Source organism: Panthera leo, chromosome B3 (genome assembly GCF_018350215.1).
Source record: "Panthera leo isolate Ple1 chromosome B3, P.leo_Ple1_pat1.1, whole genome shotgun sequence".
In the NCBI taxonomy this organism is placed as follows: Eukaryota; Metazoa; Chordata; class Mammalia; order Carnivora; family Felidae; genus Panthera; species Panthera leo.
Genome location: NC_056684.1, coordinates 19,746,324 through 19,760,616, shown reverse-complemented (window position 1 = coordinate 19,760,616; position 14,293 = coordinate 19,746,324). Strand labels below are relative to the sequence as shown.

At 41.7% G+C, this 14,293-nt stretch overlaps 1 protein-coding gene across 2 annotated transcripts; it reads left to right on the top strand.

The window, feature by feature from the left end:
* Positions 1 to 288: 288 nt before the first annotated feature.
* On the top strand, positions 289 to 13,555 carry TM2D3 (TM2 domain containing 3). 2 transcript variants are annotated; one of them, XM_042941192.1, is made up of 6 exons: positions 289 to 409; positions 849 to 941; positions 2,519 to 2,676; positions 8,298 to 8,472; positions 10,407 to 10,482; positions 12,643 to 13,555. In XM_042941192.1, exons 1-6 carry the CDS (start codon positions 319 to 321, stop codon positions 12,806 to 12,808), a joined length of 759 nt encoding a protein of 252 aa, XP_042797126.1. In that variant the 5' UTR covers positions 289 to 318; the 3' UTR covers positions 12,809 to 13,555. The 2 variants fall into 2 exon arrangements, with proteins under 2 accessions (XP_042797126.1, XP_042797127.1); XM_042941193.1 differs by lacking the exon at positions 849 to 941.
* The last annotated feature ends 738 nt before the right edge of the window (positions 13,556 to 14,293 follow it).

The window sequence follows — 14,293 nt, the reverse complement described above, 5'->3', positions numbered from 1 at the left end:
CTAGCCAAGGAAGGCGAAGCGAGCGCCTCGTCCAGCGGGCATGGGGAAGCAAACAACCTCTAGGCTTCGCGACCTTATCCCACCTCCACCCCAGCCCCGGGAACCCTCTGCCCAGTCCGCCGCGGGACACGGAAGTCCGCGCGCACCGGCCAGACGCCAGCTGCCGGGCCCAGCCGAACCCACGCAACGCCCGCCGCGCGCCTGCGCCTTTGGGTCTCCGAGGCCGCGCTCGCACACGCCCCTACGGCGCCCGCGCCGGCGCCCCGCCCCTCTGTCCAGTCCCGCCTCGCGGCCCGGAAGTGCGCGCGCACCGGCGAGATGGTGGCGGCGGGCGTCCCGCTGGGGGTCCTGCTCCGCCTCTGCCGCGTGCTGTTGTTCCTCTCCCAGTTCTACATCTTGTCGGGCGGGGGTGAGTTAAAGGCCGGGGTCCACGCGGGGTCCGGCTGAATGGTACCCCGGGAGCGGCGGGAGGTGTCCGCGCTAGGCCCGTGGGCGGAGGGCGAAGGGCGGAGGCTGATCGCTGTAGCTCCGTCTGGCGGGTCCTGGCCGCCCACTCCGCTCCGGGACCCCGGAGGCGCCGAGCTGAGCCAGGGAGCCCTCGAGCAGGAGACCGAGGGCCCGGGTGTTGACCGGGGAAGCGGACCTGGAGCCCGACACCAACGCTTTGTTCCCTAGTTGCCTATTGATCTAAATAGGTGTCGACCCTATTTGGCGTTTCTTTGTTTAGTTTTCTGGGTCGTCAAGCTGTGAGTTTTTCTGAGCAGTTACGGGCCTGGTGTGGACCTTGCGTCTTAAGCACACAAACCAAGGTTTTCATATCCCAGGATAACATGTTTCTCTAATTGTAGGATCCTTAAATTTAGAGCAGTCGCAGCCGCTGGCTCAGTCAATAAAGGATCCGGGCCCAACACGTACTTTCACAGTAGTTCCCAGGGCAGCAGGTACTAGATATTTTCTATTCTAGTAAATGTGTGTATTTATATCTAGTGGTTTATTTCTTTCTCTTTTTAAGATAAAAATCACTTTCCATTTTTTGAACTTTTTATTGTATTTTAGGTTATGTGAACTAAAGACAGCTACCCAGATGTATTCTGTTGACTGTCTTGATATTGCAATTCCTTTTGACATTCCAGCCACATCTCTTTTTCCAGTTCCACATTCCTCATTTCTATCTCTCTATTATTTTGCCACCTCGTTCATCAAGATCACCTTCAACCAATGCTTCTTTCCCTTCAGAAAATTTCTTTTTCTTCTTATACCCCGTTCCTGATGTTGGACATTAAAGGTTCCTCCCAAGGCTGTGTGAAATGGAAGGAACAGAGGGACTAAGACTTGGAGTCTCAGTCTGCTTGGTTGAACTACTGGGAGTTTGAGCAAATTATTTACCCTTCAGGATTCACTTTCCTTGTCTTTAGGGTGGTGAGGTTAGCCTGGCCCTCTAAAGTCTTTTTGGCTTTGTGATTTCTAAGTTTCCAATTCCCAGCCCCAAAAGTAATCGAATAAAAGAAAAGAAAAATGATATTTGTAGAATTGCCCACATAATTCAGTGACTTTAAGTGGGACCAGTTTTAAATGAGTATTAGTGTGTTTTGCTTAACAGAACCTTTGTCTTTATAGGTCATCCCTTTACAGTTCCATTATTTCAATGAATTGAAACTGGCAGAGGTGTTTTACTGATTCTTATTTGGATGTAAAGATCACAACAAGACAGCAGCATTCTTGAATCTAAAATTATAGAGCACAAAATTTTTTTTTATTCTTTTGGATGTTTTTGAAAGCCTCTCTTCCTCCCCAAGAATACTTGCAATTTGATCCTCTCTTAATGATATATTTTACTCCTAGCAAGGTTGGCTGGGGGAAAAATTGCAACCCAGTGAACCAGTTACTAATATAGAGGGCTATGTTCAACTTTGTAATCTGAAACTTAAATTTCCTTATTACCTGCAAATTATGGCTTATTGAAGTACCAATGTGGAATAACGACAGAGAACATTTTCCAAAGTTGGTACCGTTATTGTACTGATTGATTCGCTTAAAGGGTCAGTGGTGTAATTACCAAATTCGTGAATTCAGATGAAAAGAATATTGGATTAGAAACGGGTTTGGGTTGTGGTTCCAATTTTGTCACTCCCTCTGTGATCTTGAACAAACTTTGCCATTGCTAAACTTTTAATTGTTCATCTTGTTAGAGTAGATTTTTCTGAGGCCCTAACTTACACCTAGCTTTGTGTATACATTATATGTTCATAAGCACCTTTGCTTTGCATGCCCATTTGCGGGGGCAGTAATTGAATCCTTTTTACTTAGCTGTTGAACTGTTGTTGCATCAGGTCACACAGCTTGGTTGGCAGAACCTTGCTTGAACTGCAGGTGTCTCCGACTCCCAACTCCGTGCATTTTCCATTCCAGCCCAGTAGTTCATTGCTAGCAGCCATGTCCCTTAACCTTAGGAAACTGTATTCTCCTGGGATTCTGATCAATATTATATGAAAATGAGCTTCTCTCTTACTTTTCACAGAAAGTACTGATATCCCACCTTATGTGATGAAGTGTCCAAGTAATGGTTTGTGTAGCAGACTTCCTGCAGACTGTGTAGAATGCAGGACAAATTTCTCCTGTGTCTATGGGAAGCCTGTCACTTTTGACTGCACAGTCAAACCTTCCGTTACCTGTGTTGTAAGTACTGCAACTTAATTCTTTTTTTTTTTTTTTTTTTTTTTTAATTTTTTTTTTTTCAACGTTTTTTATTTATTTTTGGGACAGAGAGAGACAGAGCATGAACGGGGGAGGGGCAGAGAGAGAGGGAGACACAGAATCGGAAACAGGCTCCAGGCTCCGAGCCATCAGCCCATAGCCTGACGTGGGGCTCGAACTCACGGACCGCGAGATCGTGACCTGGCTGAAGTCGGACGCTTAACCGACTGCGCCACCCAGGCGCCCCGCAACTTAATTCTTTTAAATGAACTCATTGTAAACCTCAAGTTATAAGTACCGTGTAGACGTGACTGTAGGGGAAATCCTGAAAGAAGGTGCTCTGCATTCTACAAGTAATATTTTAGGAACAAAGACAACTTGATCAGAAGACTGAATCTTTCATTGCCACGGAAGGTTTGGTTGCCAGGGTTCAGATGGCAATTAAAAAAAAATTTTTTTTTAATATTTATTTATTTTTGACAGAAACCAAACATGAGTGGGGGAGGGGCAGAGAGAGAGAGGGAGACACAGAATCCGAAGCAGGCGCCAGGCTCCAAGCTGTCAGCACAGAGCCCGATGTGGGGCTCAAACTCACGAACGCGACATCATGACCTGAGCTGAAGTCGGATGCTTAACCGACTGAGCCACCCAGGCGCCCCCAGATGGGAATTTTTTGACAGATTAAATTGGAGTAGTTATCAGACTTCTTAGAGAAAGCCAGAAATAGAAAAGGCCTATTAGAAATGACCCTGTTACAGTCATCACACCTATATCCTGTCTCCTGACATTTTGACAGAGAGAGGAAGGAGCCTAGAAAGGCTCTCCTAGTTAATGTTCCATAGAGTTCTCTGGGGTACCTGCTTCTGAGCTACCTGACTTCGGCTGCCGTTACAATCATTCCTGGAGACAGCCCCAGACCCGCTGAATGTGAGTAGGTTAGGGAGACTCTGGTGTCTGCAGTTTTAACAACTGGACCAGGTAAATTATTGCACACTCCCTTGTTTGGGGCGACAGTCCTCGCGTCTGGGTGAGATGAAGAGTAAAAACGAATAATGAACTAGTGTTTTACTCTCGACCCTGCCGTAACTCGCTGCAGTATTTATTAATCTATTTCTTGTTAAATAAGATGAATGAGCGGGTGGGCCCAGAACAGCTTTTTCTAACATGTGTCCATGGAACCCTGCTTTTGGGAACTTGTTGAGAAGGAAGGAACAGATTCCATACTATGTCCTCTTTTGCAGATCTCTTTTGACCTGGTAGTTCTAGCATTTTTGTCACTTGAGCAGGGTTCCTTCCCGCTCCATTGTTTGGAACTTAGTCTGTGGAGGGCTAGATTGGAAAGTTCCTTCCACCCCTAGACTCTTTCTGTAATTTTCCTGATGAAGTCTAGTATCAGAAAGGGAGTGAGGAAGGCTTCACTTCAAAGGGGAAATGAGATTTTATGCTGTTGTCTGAATTTGTTTTTTTATAAACATGTTACCATTTTGTATACTGTATCAGCACACTTGAAAATTGAGTCAGATAGTCTTGATGACTGCCCTTGAATTATTAGTCTTTGTTACTGTGTCTTAAGTGCAGTGTGGCTAAACTTCTTTATTTGAAGGCTTTAAAGATTTTTATCTCCACCAGACACTAATGTAACATTGTGTGACAACTCTAATCAAATATAAAAAGTACAAAAAAATTTCTGTCTCATGGATCTGACAGATAGTAGCTACTTACTGAAAAATAGAAAGACTCTGATGTAGAAGGGGAACTTGTCTAGAATTAGCCTCCTTTGTTGTTTGCCTCAGCTGCTTTGACTTTCATCTCCGAAAACTGGTTACAGAGTAAGACATACTTCTCAATTTATTTCTTCTTTAGATGTTCCAAAAACAAACGGTTTCATTTAGTAGAAAATGGCAGCAGATAACAAAAAATAACAAAGGTAGAGAAATTATAAAGCTTAGGGAAGTTTCGGAACTCCTTGGTCATGGTGCCTGCTACAGCCCTCACCAGGGCTGGGTGGGATTTTTTTTCTCTCCTTCTCCAGGTGAATTCACATCACCTGCCTCCTCTATTAGCCAATAATAGTGAGTCCTATAAAATTGCAGCTGCCTGGTTGTCAGGTGTAGAATTTGAAGTCTGCCGCCAAGGGAGTTTTTTGGTCTGTTCTGAAAACTAGAGAGCGGTAAAATACACGAATTGACTACCTGGAGACATGAGTGTTAGGACTGCTGTCGCCAGGCTGTCCATGACAAGTCATGTGTTTTTAACTTGTTTGTTAAGATCTGTAGGGTCCCTTCTTGGTAACTGAGTTACTGTTTCAGAAAGAAATAATCCACGACCTTCACCTGCAAATCCTTGTTTTCTCTCACTGGCATGTGCGTGCACTCAGGTGCCTCCTGCACCCTCTTATTTTGAACTTAATGGAAAAAAAAATTAACTCTTCTAGTCCTTCTCCATGCATACTGACTAGGGACTCCCAGGCTAAGGGAATCTCATCTGGATTCTTTTATAGAAATTAATGTAAAAATCCAGCAACTCCTGCCAACCCCTCCTGTTCCAATTATAATGGCAACCGTCAAGCCAGTTGAGGTCAGCTGGAAATGTGCTTGTCAGAAATGTAGTTTTGTATCACTTGGAGAAGTAATCAGTCTGCCAATGTATCTGAAGCAGTATAATTCCTTCTGATGGGTTCTGGATTCTTAGTAATGACAGCTGTTTCACAGAGGTAAAGGTAACAGATAACTTTTCCTATAGATCAGCTTTTGAAGGGGTCCGTTCTTTCCTGAGGAGCAGGTGGGTGCAGTCGGTGCTGGGATGCCTGGGTCACTGTGTGGAAAAAAGTGGAATCCCTATTTTGTTAAAAATAAACTTCAGAAAGATCAGGGATTTAAGGTGATGAAAGGAAACCACGAGGTAGCAGAGAAAGCTTGAGATTGTTTTGTTATCATCTCAAAAGGAATAGTTTCCTAAGTATGAAGTAAAATTTAGAAGCCATAAAAGAACAAATTGATACATTTGACTACTAAAAATGACCTAAAAAAGCATAAAGGCAAAAGATCAATGACAAACTAAGTAAAAAAACCATTTCTAACATGGGTGACAAATAACGCATTAAACATTTCCAGGACGCCTGGATGGCTCAAGTTGGTTAAGCTTCTGACTCTTGATTTCAGTTTAGGTCATGATCTCAGTTTCTTGAGTTCGAGCCCTGCATCAGGGCTCAGTGCTGACAGTGTGGAGCCTGCTTGGGATCCTCTCTCCTCTCTCTCTCTGCTCCTCCCCTACGTGCTCTCTCTCTCAAAATAAACATAAAAGAAAAAAAAAAAAGATTTCCTAAAAGCAAATGAGAAAGAGATGACAGTCCTATAGAAAAATGGTATTAGGACATAAGTAGATAGTTCATAGGAAAGGAAAGGTAAATGGGCTTTCAACACACGAAAAAAACTATTTAATTTTCCTTGTAATTAAAGCAATAAAAATGCATGTTTTTAAACTTACCAGGTTGGCAAGAAAGTAATAAATGTTAGCAACAGTGTGAGTTCGTGAGGATGCCAGGGACACTCCTATCTTGTTAGTGGGTAGGCAGATGGCCAGCTTCTTATGTAGGCACTTGTCATATGTATGAAACGTACAGATATATAGAACTTGTGACCGCAGTTCCCTATCTAGAAATTTATCTTACAGATACTGTACGTGGTTACAAATAAATATGCCTGAGGATATTCTTAGCTGCATTGTTCACCTAGATGGAAGATTTAAAACAAGCTAAATGTCCAAGAGAGAACTGTTTATGACTCACTATGAAATGAAATAAATAGCAGCTACTAAAAAGAATGAAGCAGATCTTGAGCTATTTACTGATAGCTACAGAATTAAGTGAAAAGTAAATATCAGTGGAAACTTAAATTTAAAAAATAAAGAAATATATGTGACATAAACATGCTCATGCGTAGAATAGATTCCCTGGAAGGCCAGAGGCTAAGCAGCACTTGCTGCTGGAGAGGGCAGTGGCTGCTGATGGCTGGGCTGGACTAGCTTCCTCCTCACTCCTGTCCTGTCTGGGAGTTTGTACCACATACATGTATTGCCTAGTTGTTGGGGTTTTTTTTAATTCTTTTTTTAATCTTTATTTATTTTTGAGAGAGAGAGAGAGAGACAAGAGTGCAAGCGGGGGAGGAACAGAGAGAGAGGGAGACACAGAATCTGAAGCAGGCTCCAGGCTCCGAGCTGTCAGCACAGATGCCAACGCGGGGCTCAAACTCACGAACTGTGAGATCATGACCTGAGCTGAAGTCAGACGCCTAACCAACTGAGCCACCCAAGCGCCCCCATGTATTGCCTAGTTTTTAAAAAAACAATTGATAAAGGGGCACCTGGGTGGCTCAGTTAGTTAGGTGTCTGACTTTGGTTCAGGTCATGGTCTCGGGGTTTGAGAATTCAAGCCCCACATCAGTCTCTGTGCTGACAGTCCAGAGACTAGAGCCTGCTTTGGATTCTGTGGGCTCCCTCTCTCTCTGCCCCTCCCCTGCTCACTCTCTGTCAAAAATAGCATTAAAAATAAATAAATAAATATAAATAACAGTAGATAAGCATGTGTTATCACTGTATCACTAGATACATAAAACAATATTGCCTAAGTCAAGTGGTGCCTTACCCAGTTTTGGATGCTATTCACAAAAGCAGTTTTGCGTTGATGAAAAAAATTAATAAATTGATACCTCCAGAGGTGATTGAGCATTTAAAAATGATTTTGAAAATTATATATTGCAGTGTAATGTCAAGTGGGGGGAAAAGGATACGAAATGATTTCAGTATAATTGCACTTACATAAATCTATATTACCAGAAGAAATAAGGAAAGATTAAAAGTGGTTCACTCTGGGGAGGTTACAGGTTTTTTCTTGTAAGTTCCAAATGTGCAACACACATAGTGCATGCCTACTCTTACAAGCAGAAAACAAAATAATGATTTTTTTAAAATCAAAGTGAAAAACCCTCTGGTCTTAAAAGCTTAGCACCAACAGTGAACCTTTGTTGAGTGTGGTTCTGAGTTGAGTGCTTACCCAGTAGAGATGTGAGCAGTGGTAACAGCCCTTTGGTACTGGGCCATAGTGGAGATTTGAGACTCGGTAGCCAATCTGTGTTGTACTCCTGGGAGCATCGGACTGGAGTTGGGGAACATGGGTTCTACACATCACTTGCAGCTCAGTGACCTTGAACAGATGTACTCATCCATCCTTCCAGCTCTCTGTGACTCTGGCTTGATAAAATACACCCCCCCCCCTTTTTGTTGTATTACAAAAGTACACATGCTCATTATGAAAAATGATACAAGTGAAAGTGGTAAAATAATCTTACCATCCTGGAATGACTGTTGTTATTTTGATGTAACTTTATGTAGATTTTTTTCCCTTAGGTATATATTTTGGGGTGTATATTTTCATGACTATAGGATCATACCATATACATTTGTTTTGCACACATATTGGTTTGTACCTGTTTTTCTGCACTTTCTACCAGGAGGAGAAGTCTTTTAGAAGCTTTGTGCCTTGTATTTTTATTGGCATATTAACTGCTATATGATGATTGATTCATTCTACGTCCTTGGGCATTTAGGATCAAGACTTCAAATCCCAAAAGAACTTTGTCATCAACATGACTTGCAGGTTTTGCTGGCAGCTTCCAGAAACCGATTATGAGTGTTCCAACTCCACCAGCTGCATGACAGTGTCCTGTCCTCGGCAACGCTACACTGCCAACTGCACGGTGCGGGACCACATTCACTGCTTGGGTAAGTGGGGTTCAGCGAAGTTTGTGAGCAGAAGACTTTCCTTTAAGCTTGCATGTGGAACTTCAATTAGCAATTAGAGAATTCAGTTGTCTAATCAGAAACATTTATTAGTTACACCAAGCCTCACTAATAATAAACTCAGTGGTGACAGACGGTAGTTACGCTTGTGGTGAGAACAGCTTAACAGATCGTTGTTGAATTACTGATACAGCATCATATGTCAACTGAAAAATAAAAAAATAAACTCAACGAACTAAAAAAAAACCTAGAAAACTTGTAATTTAATCTTTTAAAATGTAATATTTGAACAAACAAGAAAAAAAGGTGTAAGGTATTAAGCCTGATGTATAGTAATAGCATTTCACCCAAATTAACAACTAAAGCAGTCTGATGCCACTGAAACTACCTGAGTGCTTTTCCTGCACCCAGTGCCCTACCTTCTCTCAAGAGGTGACCGCCCTGGTGAATTTTCTTTTCATCATCATCCCACTTCCTTTTCTTTACATTTTGTATAGTTCTGTCACTTGTATATAACAAAATATAGTATGATATATTATTCAATGGTGCAGGTTTTAGACTTTTGTAAAATAATAGTCTGTTTATGATTTTCTTGTACTTTTTTCCTCTCAGCATCATGTCTCTAAGATTCATCCATGTGTCTTATCTATTTATTTTCTTCTGTATAATATCCACTGTGAAATTGTATCATAGTTTATCCATTCTCCTGTGTATTTGGATTATTTACAGTTTTTTGCTCTCACGGATTGTGGTGCTTTTAAAGTGTTTGTACGAATCCTCTCCTGGTTGCAGGTGTGCACGAGTTTGTGTAGCATATACTCTCTAGCATGTACTATTTTCCAAAATGGTTTCAACATTTACATTCCCACTATTGGTACATAACTGTTCCTTTTTTTTTTTTAAGTTTATGTATTTATTTTGAGAGAGAGGGCAAAGGAGGGGCAGAGAGAGGGGGAGAGAGAATCCCAAGCAGAGTCTGCGCTGTCAGCGCAGAGCCTGACGGGCTCAGCTTGAACCCATGAACCTTGAGATCATGACCTGAGCCGAAATCAAGACTCAGATGCTTAACCCACTGAGCCAGCCAGATGCCCTGGTACATAACTATTCGTAATCGACATATTCTCCAGTACTTACTGTTCATAAGTTTTGTCTTTTTCTTAAAAATTTCTGTAAATTCTTTTATATTTTGGATAATAACCTTTTGGTGTTCCTAAAATCCTTTCCCAGATTTTTAGTTTTTCCACTTTTTGTGTGTGTGTGTCTTTTGAATAGAACTTGACTTTACTTGACTTTTTTTTAGTAGAACTTGAAAATTTTAGTTAGTTGAAGTTATTAGCCTTTCATAGTTAGCCCTTTTTTTCCCTATATTTTCTTTTGAAAGTTGGAAGTTTGGCCTTTCACATATAGGTCTGTAATCCACCTGGAATTGGTGTTGGGAATGTGGTGTGAAGTAGATGCAGGTTTACTTTTCTCCCCACGTGGATAGCCAGTTGTCTCCCGAGTGTCCAGGCCAGTCTGCGTGTGCCCTGTCTCCCACAGGAAGAGAGTGTGTGTGTGTGTGTGTGTGTGTGTGTGTGTGTGTGTTTGTCGGGGAGGGGGGCGGGGACACTGGGCTCTCTCCTTTTCCCATTGCTTGATTTGTCTGTTTCAGTACCACACTGTCTGACCCTAAACTTCGATGAAGGCTTGATAGCTGGTAGGGCGTTTCACATACTTCAAACTGTAATCCTTCCTTCTCTGATTAAATATTAAATGTAAGCTTAGAGATGGTAAGGACTTTCTACCATTGACCGTAGCAAACTTTAATTACCATAAAGAGTTGATTTTTAGGTTTCACATTACAAGACCATTAGTCTCTGTGTAAGAGTATTTGTTTATCCATGTTTCTAATGTAGAGTATTTTCCCTTTTTTTAAGGTAACCGTACTTTTCCAAAAATGCTATACTGCAACTGGACTGGAGGTTATAAGTGGTCTACTGCTCTGGCTCTGAGGTAAGCGTGGCTACTGGTAAGTTGAGGGTGCCATTTGGGTTCCATTGGGATCAGTGGAATCTTCCATACATTGAACTCAGCCGAGTTCCTCCTTCACTCAAATTCTTTCACATTTGTTGGCTAGGCCCAGGCAATGAAGCTGCATGGGGTTAGTGAGATGATCAGACCAGTCCCTTTATGGAATTTAATGGCAGGATGTTAGCCTTTCTCCCAGGATGCCTGCATACTTTTTGAGATGACTTACCTAATCATTATTATAGATTATTAGAACCAGTCATGGTTTCCCCATCCTGAATGTATTGTGATTCAGCAAAAATGCTATATACTATTTCGGATGGATAGGTTTATGATTCATAGTGTTAATTTTTAGTAACTTCCTCCTTTATTATAAAAACTGATACCTACCCAGTACTCGGTTTTTAGTAAAACTGGAAAAATTGAAAATGACCAAATAAAACACTAAAAATCACCTGTAATTCCACCATCCAGAGATAAGCACGGACTTACAATTTTAACATTAAAATGTGCTTGAATTTGTTAAACTTTTCAACAGCTTTGGGGGAAAAAAATTGTACCAATTCTTTCCCTCAGTGGGAAGGCAGGTGGGATGCTGGTTAAACAATTCACTAATTAAAAGTCGGGGCACCTACAGTTGAAGGTTTAGCATTAAAGCTTGAGACCCTGTGGCCTGTGTGATGTGGGCTAGGTTTCTGACCCTCATCACTGTTGACTTTCGGCCACATAATTCTTTGTTGTGGCACCGTCCTGTGCACAGTAGGGTGGTTAGCATCTCTGAACTCCACCTACTAGATGCCAGTAGCACTCCTGTGTCTCTAGATACTGCTAAGTTGCCCCTCAGCAAAGCCCCTTGCTTTGTGAGAACCACTGCTTTAGGGTTTGGGCTGAGGAGAGACCAGATCCTGCCTGGCAGGAAGTCACAGCTGGAAAGTAAAAGTCCAAAATAGAAAATTAGATGCAACAAAAACGAGATTTGTTAACTGGCCAGGGTCTTTGTCAGCAGTGGTTCAAATGAAAACTGACAATTGACTTTTTGTTTAAGTAAATGTTTTATTTTGGAATGACTTCAGACTTCCAGAAAAGTTACAGTGATTGTTCCCTGTCCCCCTCTCAACTGGTTGCCCCAAGATTGTTAACATCTTAAATTACCATGGTACATTTAACAGCTTGACTTTTAAAATGTAAGAATAGTTTTCTGCTCAGAGCTCAGCATCATTTCTTTCAGAATATTCCCTGAATGGGAGAATATCCAGGGTTTACCTCAAAGTACTCCAATGTGGGGGGGTGGGGGGGGGTTGGTGGGGGGGAGTACGGGTGAAACGGGGTTGACCACATGCTGAGAATTGTTGGAGCTGGGTCATGGGTACTGCTCTCTTCTCTTCTTACTCTTACATGGCTTGAAATTTTCCATGATGAAACATTTAAAAGAAGTACAACGAGAAGTTGTCTGAATAGCATTAGATCTTAGAATTTGGAGGAACCTTAAAGTCATTTATTCTCGACACTCATTGCTTGGAGATGAGTGACAGAGCTCAGGCGACTTGATCTGGGACAGTCAGGAGGTGTTGGGCTGCTTCATGACGACACCACCTCCTGACTCTGTCCGTGTACTTCCTGTTGGACTGGCTCCCTGCTTTGTTCTGGATATGCCATTTTCTAGATGAAAAAGCAATGAGACAGATTACTTTTCTTCAGAAGATGAACTTCAGATTCAGTATAGCTAAAAATTTTTTTACTTTTTGGCTTTTTAAAAAATTCTTTTAATGTTTATTATTTTGAGAGAGAGAGTGCACGTGCACCCGCGAGCAGGGAGGGGCAGAGAGAGAGGGAGATACAGAATCCAAAGCAGGCTTCAGGCTCTGAGCTGTCAGCATACAGCCCAACATGGGGCTCGAACTCCTGGACCATGAGATGATGACCTTAGTGAGCTGCTGTCGGATGTTTAACCGACTGAGCCACCCAGGCGCCCCTACTTTTGACATTAAAACAGTCTTCTGGCCCATGGTTATTTGACGTTGTATGTTTGTGTTCTCATCAGGGGTTGTGATCATTTGAGGCCCTTTTACAAGTGCGACTCCATGCCATTTTTGAGCTACCCTGGGGGGTATGGCTGATGGACCCCCTTCCTGTTTGCTGTTGCAGCATCACCCTCGGGGGGTTTGGCGCTGACCGTTTCTACCTGGGTCAGTGGCGGGAAGGCCTTGGCAAGCTCTTCAGCTTCGGCGGCCTGGGGATATGGACGCTGATAGACGTCTTGCTGATTGGCGTTGGCTACGTGGGACCAGCAGATGGCTCCTTGTACATTTAGCTGCGGCTCCGAGCTTCAGAGGAGCAGTGCTTCCCAGTCTCTTTGCCTGTAGGAGTTGATGTGCTGTGAGTAATGTATTTGTATGTTTTTAATGTACAGCATCTGTACTTTGCCTGCCTTGATAAAGGTAAAATAATAAAAAAAAAAAAAACACCGAACCATGTTTATCTGGAATTTGTTTTTATTTGCCTGAAATCTGTTTCTTTCTATGAAAAAATTTAAACTGACTTAAACTAGAACAAATGCAGTGATTGAGAATCTACTGAATTCCCATGACTTTAGTTTCAGATTGTTTAAGTCCATACATCCTTGGATCTCCTTGAAAAGCTTTTTCAGCTGTGATTGCAGAAAGTGGAACGTGTTTTTGTTCTTTAGCTAATAAAGTTGTCTAACCTAAACTTCACCTATAAGTTTTGCAGTGTATATCTATGTAGTTTGGTTCTTTATATACAGATGCTTGAAGTAAACCACAGAACTCTTATGTGTAGTTGCTGTGGTTTGAATTTTGTTAGTCACGTATTTGCAAGAGCACCAAAAAATTAAAATAATTACAAGTTACTTTAAGAAGCATGTAGAACTGTTTTCTGTATTAAGATACGATCTTAAGTAATCATAACAACTGTTGTTGAGGTAAAATATTTCTTTTCCAGAGCCTTACTCCATTTCAACAGATATATTCATAATTGGCTGGTTTATTGACACAGTGGAAGTGTTAAAAAGTGTTTTCGAGTCTTTATAAATCTGTTTGTAGACCCTTTAGTGGAAAGAAAAAGTTATTGCAAATGCATTTTATTCAGGGTTTCCTTTGAAACATTAAAAAATTCTTAGCATTTTTTCCTTTCAAACTTGAGTATCTGAGTATTACTTTTTAAACATTTATGTTAATAGCTAGAAGATAGATAACCAGCCTATCTGATCTAGAAGCTATAAAATATTTTTCAGAATGTCTCCATAAATCTCATGAGGAAAAAAAAAACATTTTCTTCACAAGATTATTAATTATAGTTTACCTATAAAATACAGGGGTATTGAATCGCTTTGGTGTGATAACCTGCCAGGTAAGAATGGGCTTCTTTGGAAGCTCAGAATCTTCAGCCAAGGTGGATTTTTTGTTTTGGGGTTTTTTTTGAAAAGTAGCAGTTCCATCTGTGGTCACTAGGTGGCGCATTTCCATTATGTTTCCAGAAACAGCAGATGTTAACTTCTTTCCTAGGACCACAGAGCTTGGTGCAGTGCTTCCAGATGGAATTAGCGCAGTTTGCATGGACCTTTCTTTTCTGGGGAAACCCACTTTCTTATCTGTCATGGGTATATGAGACTCTTGGTTGAGCCAGTATTTCTTTAGTAGAGGTTCTGTCCCTATAAGGAAACAGCCCCTTTGCTAACTATTAAAAATTCCCCCTGGGGCACCCGGGTGGCCCATTTAAGTGTGGACTCTTGATTTCAGCTCAAGTTATCTCACAGTTTATGAGTTCAAGCCCCAAG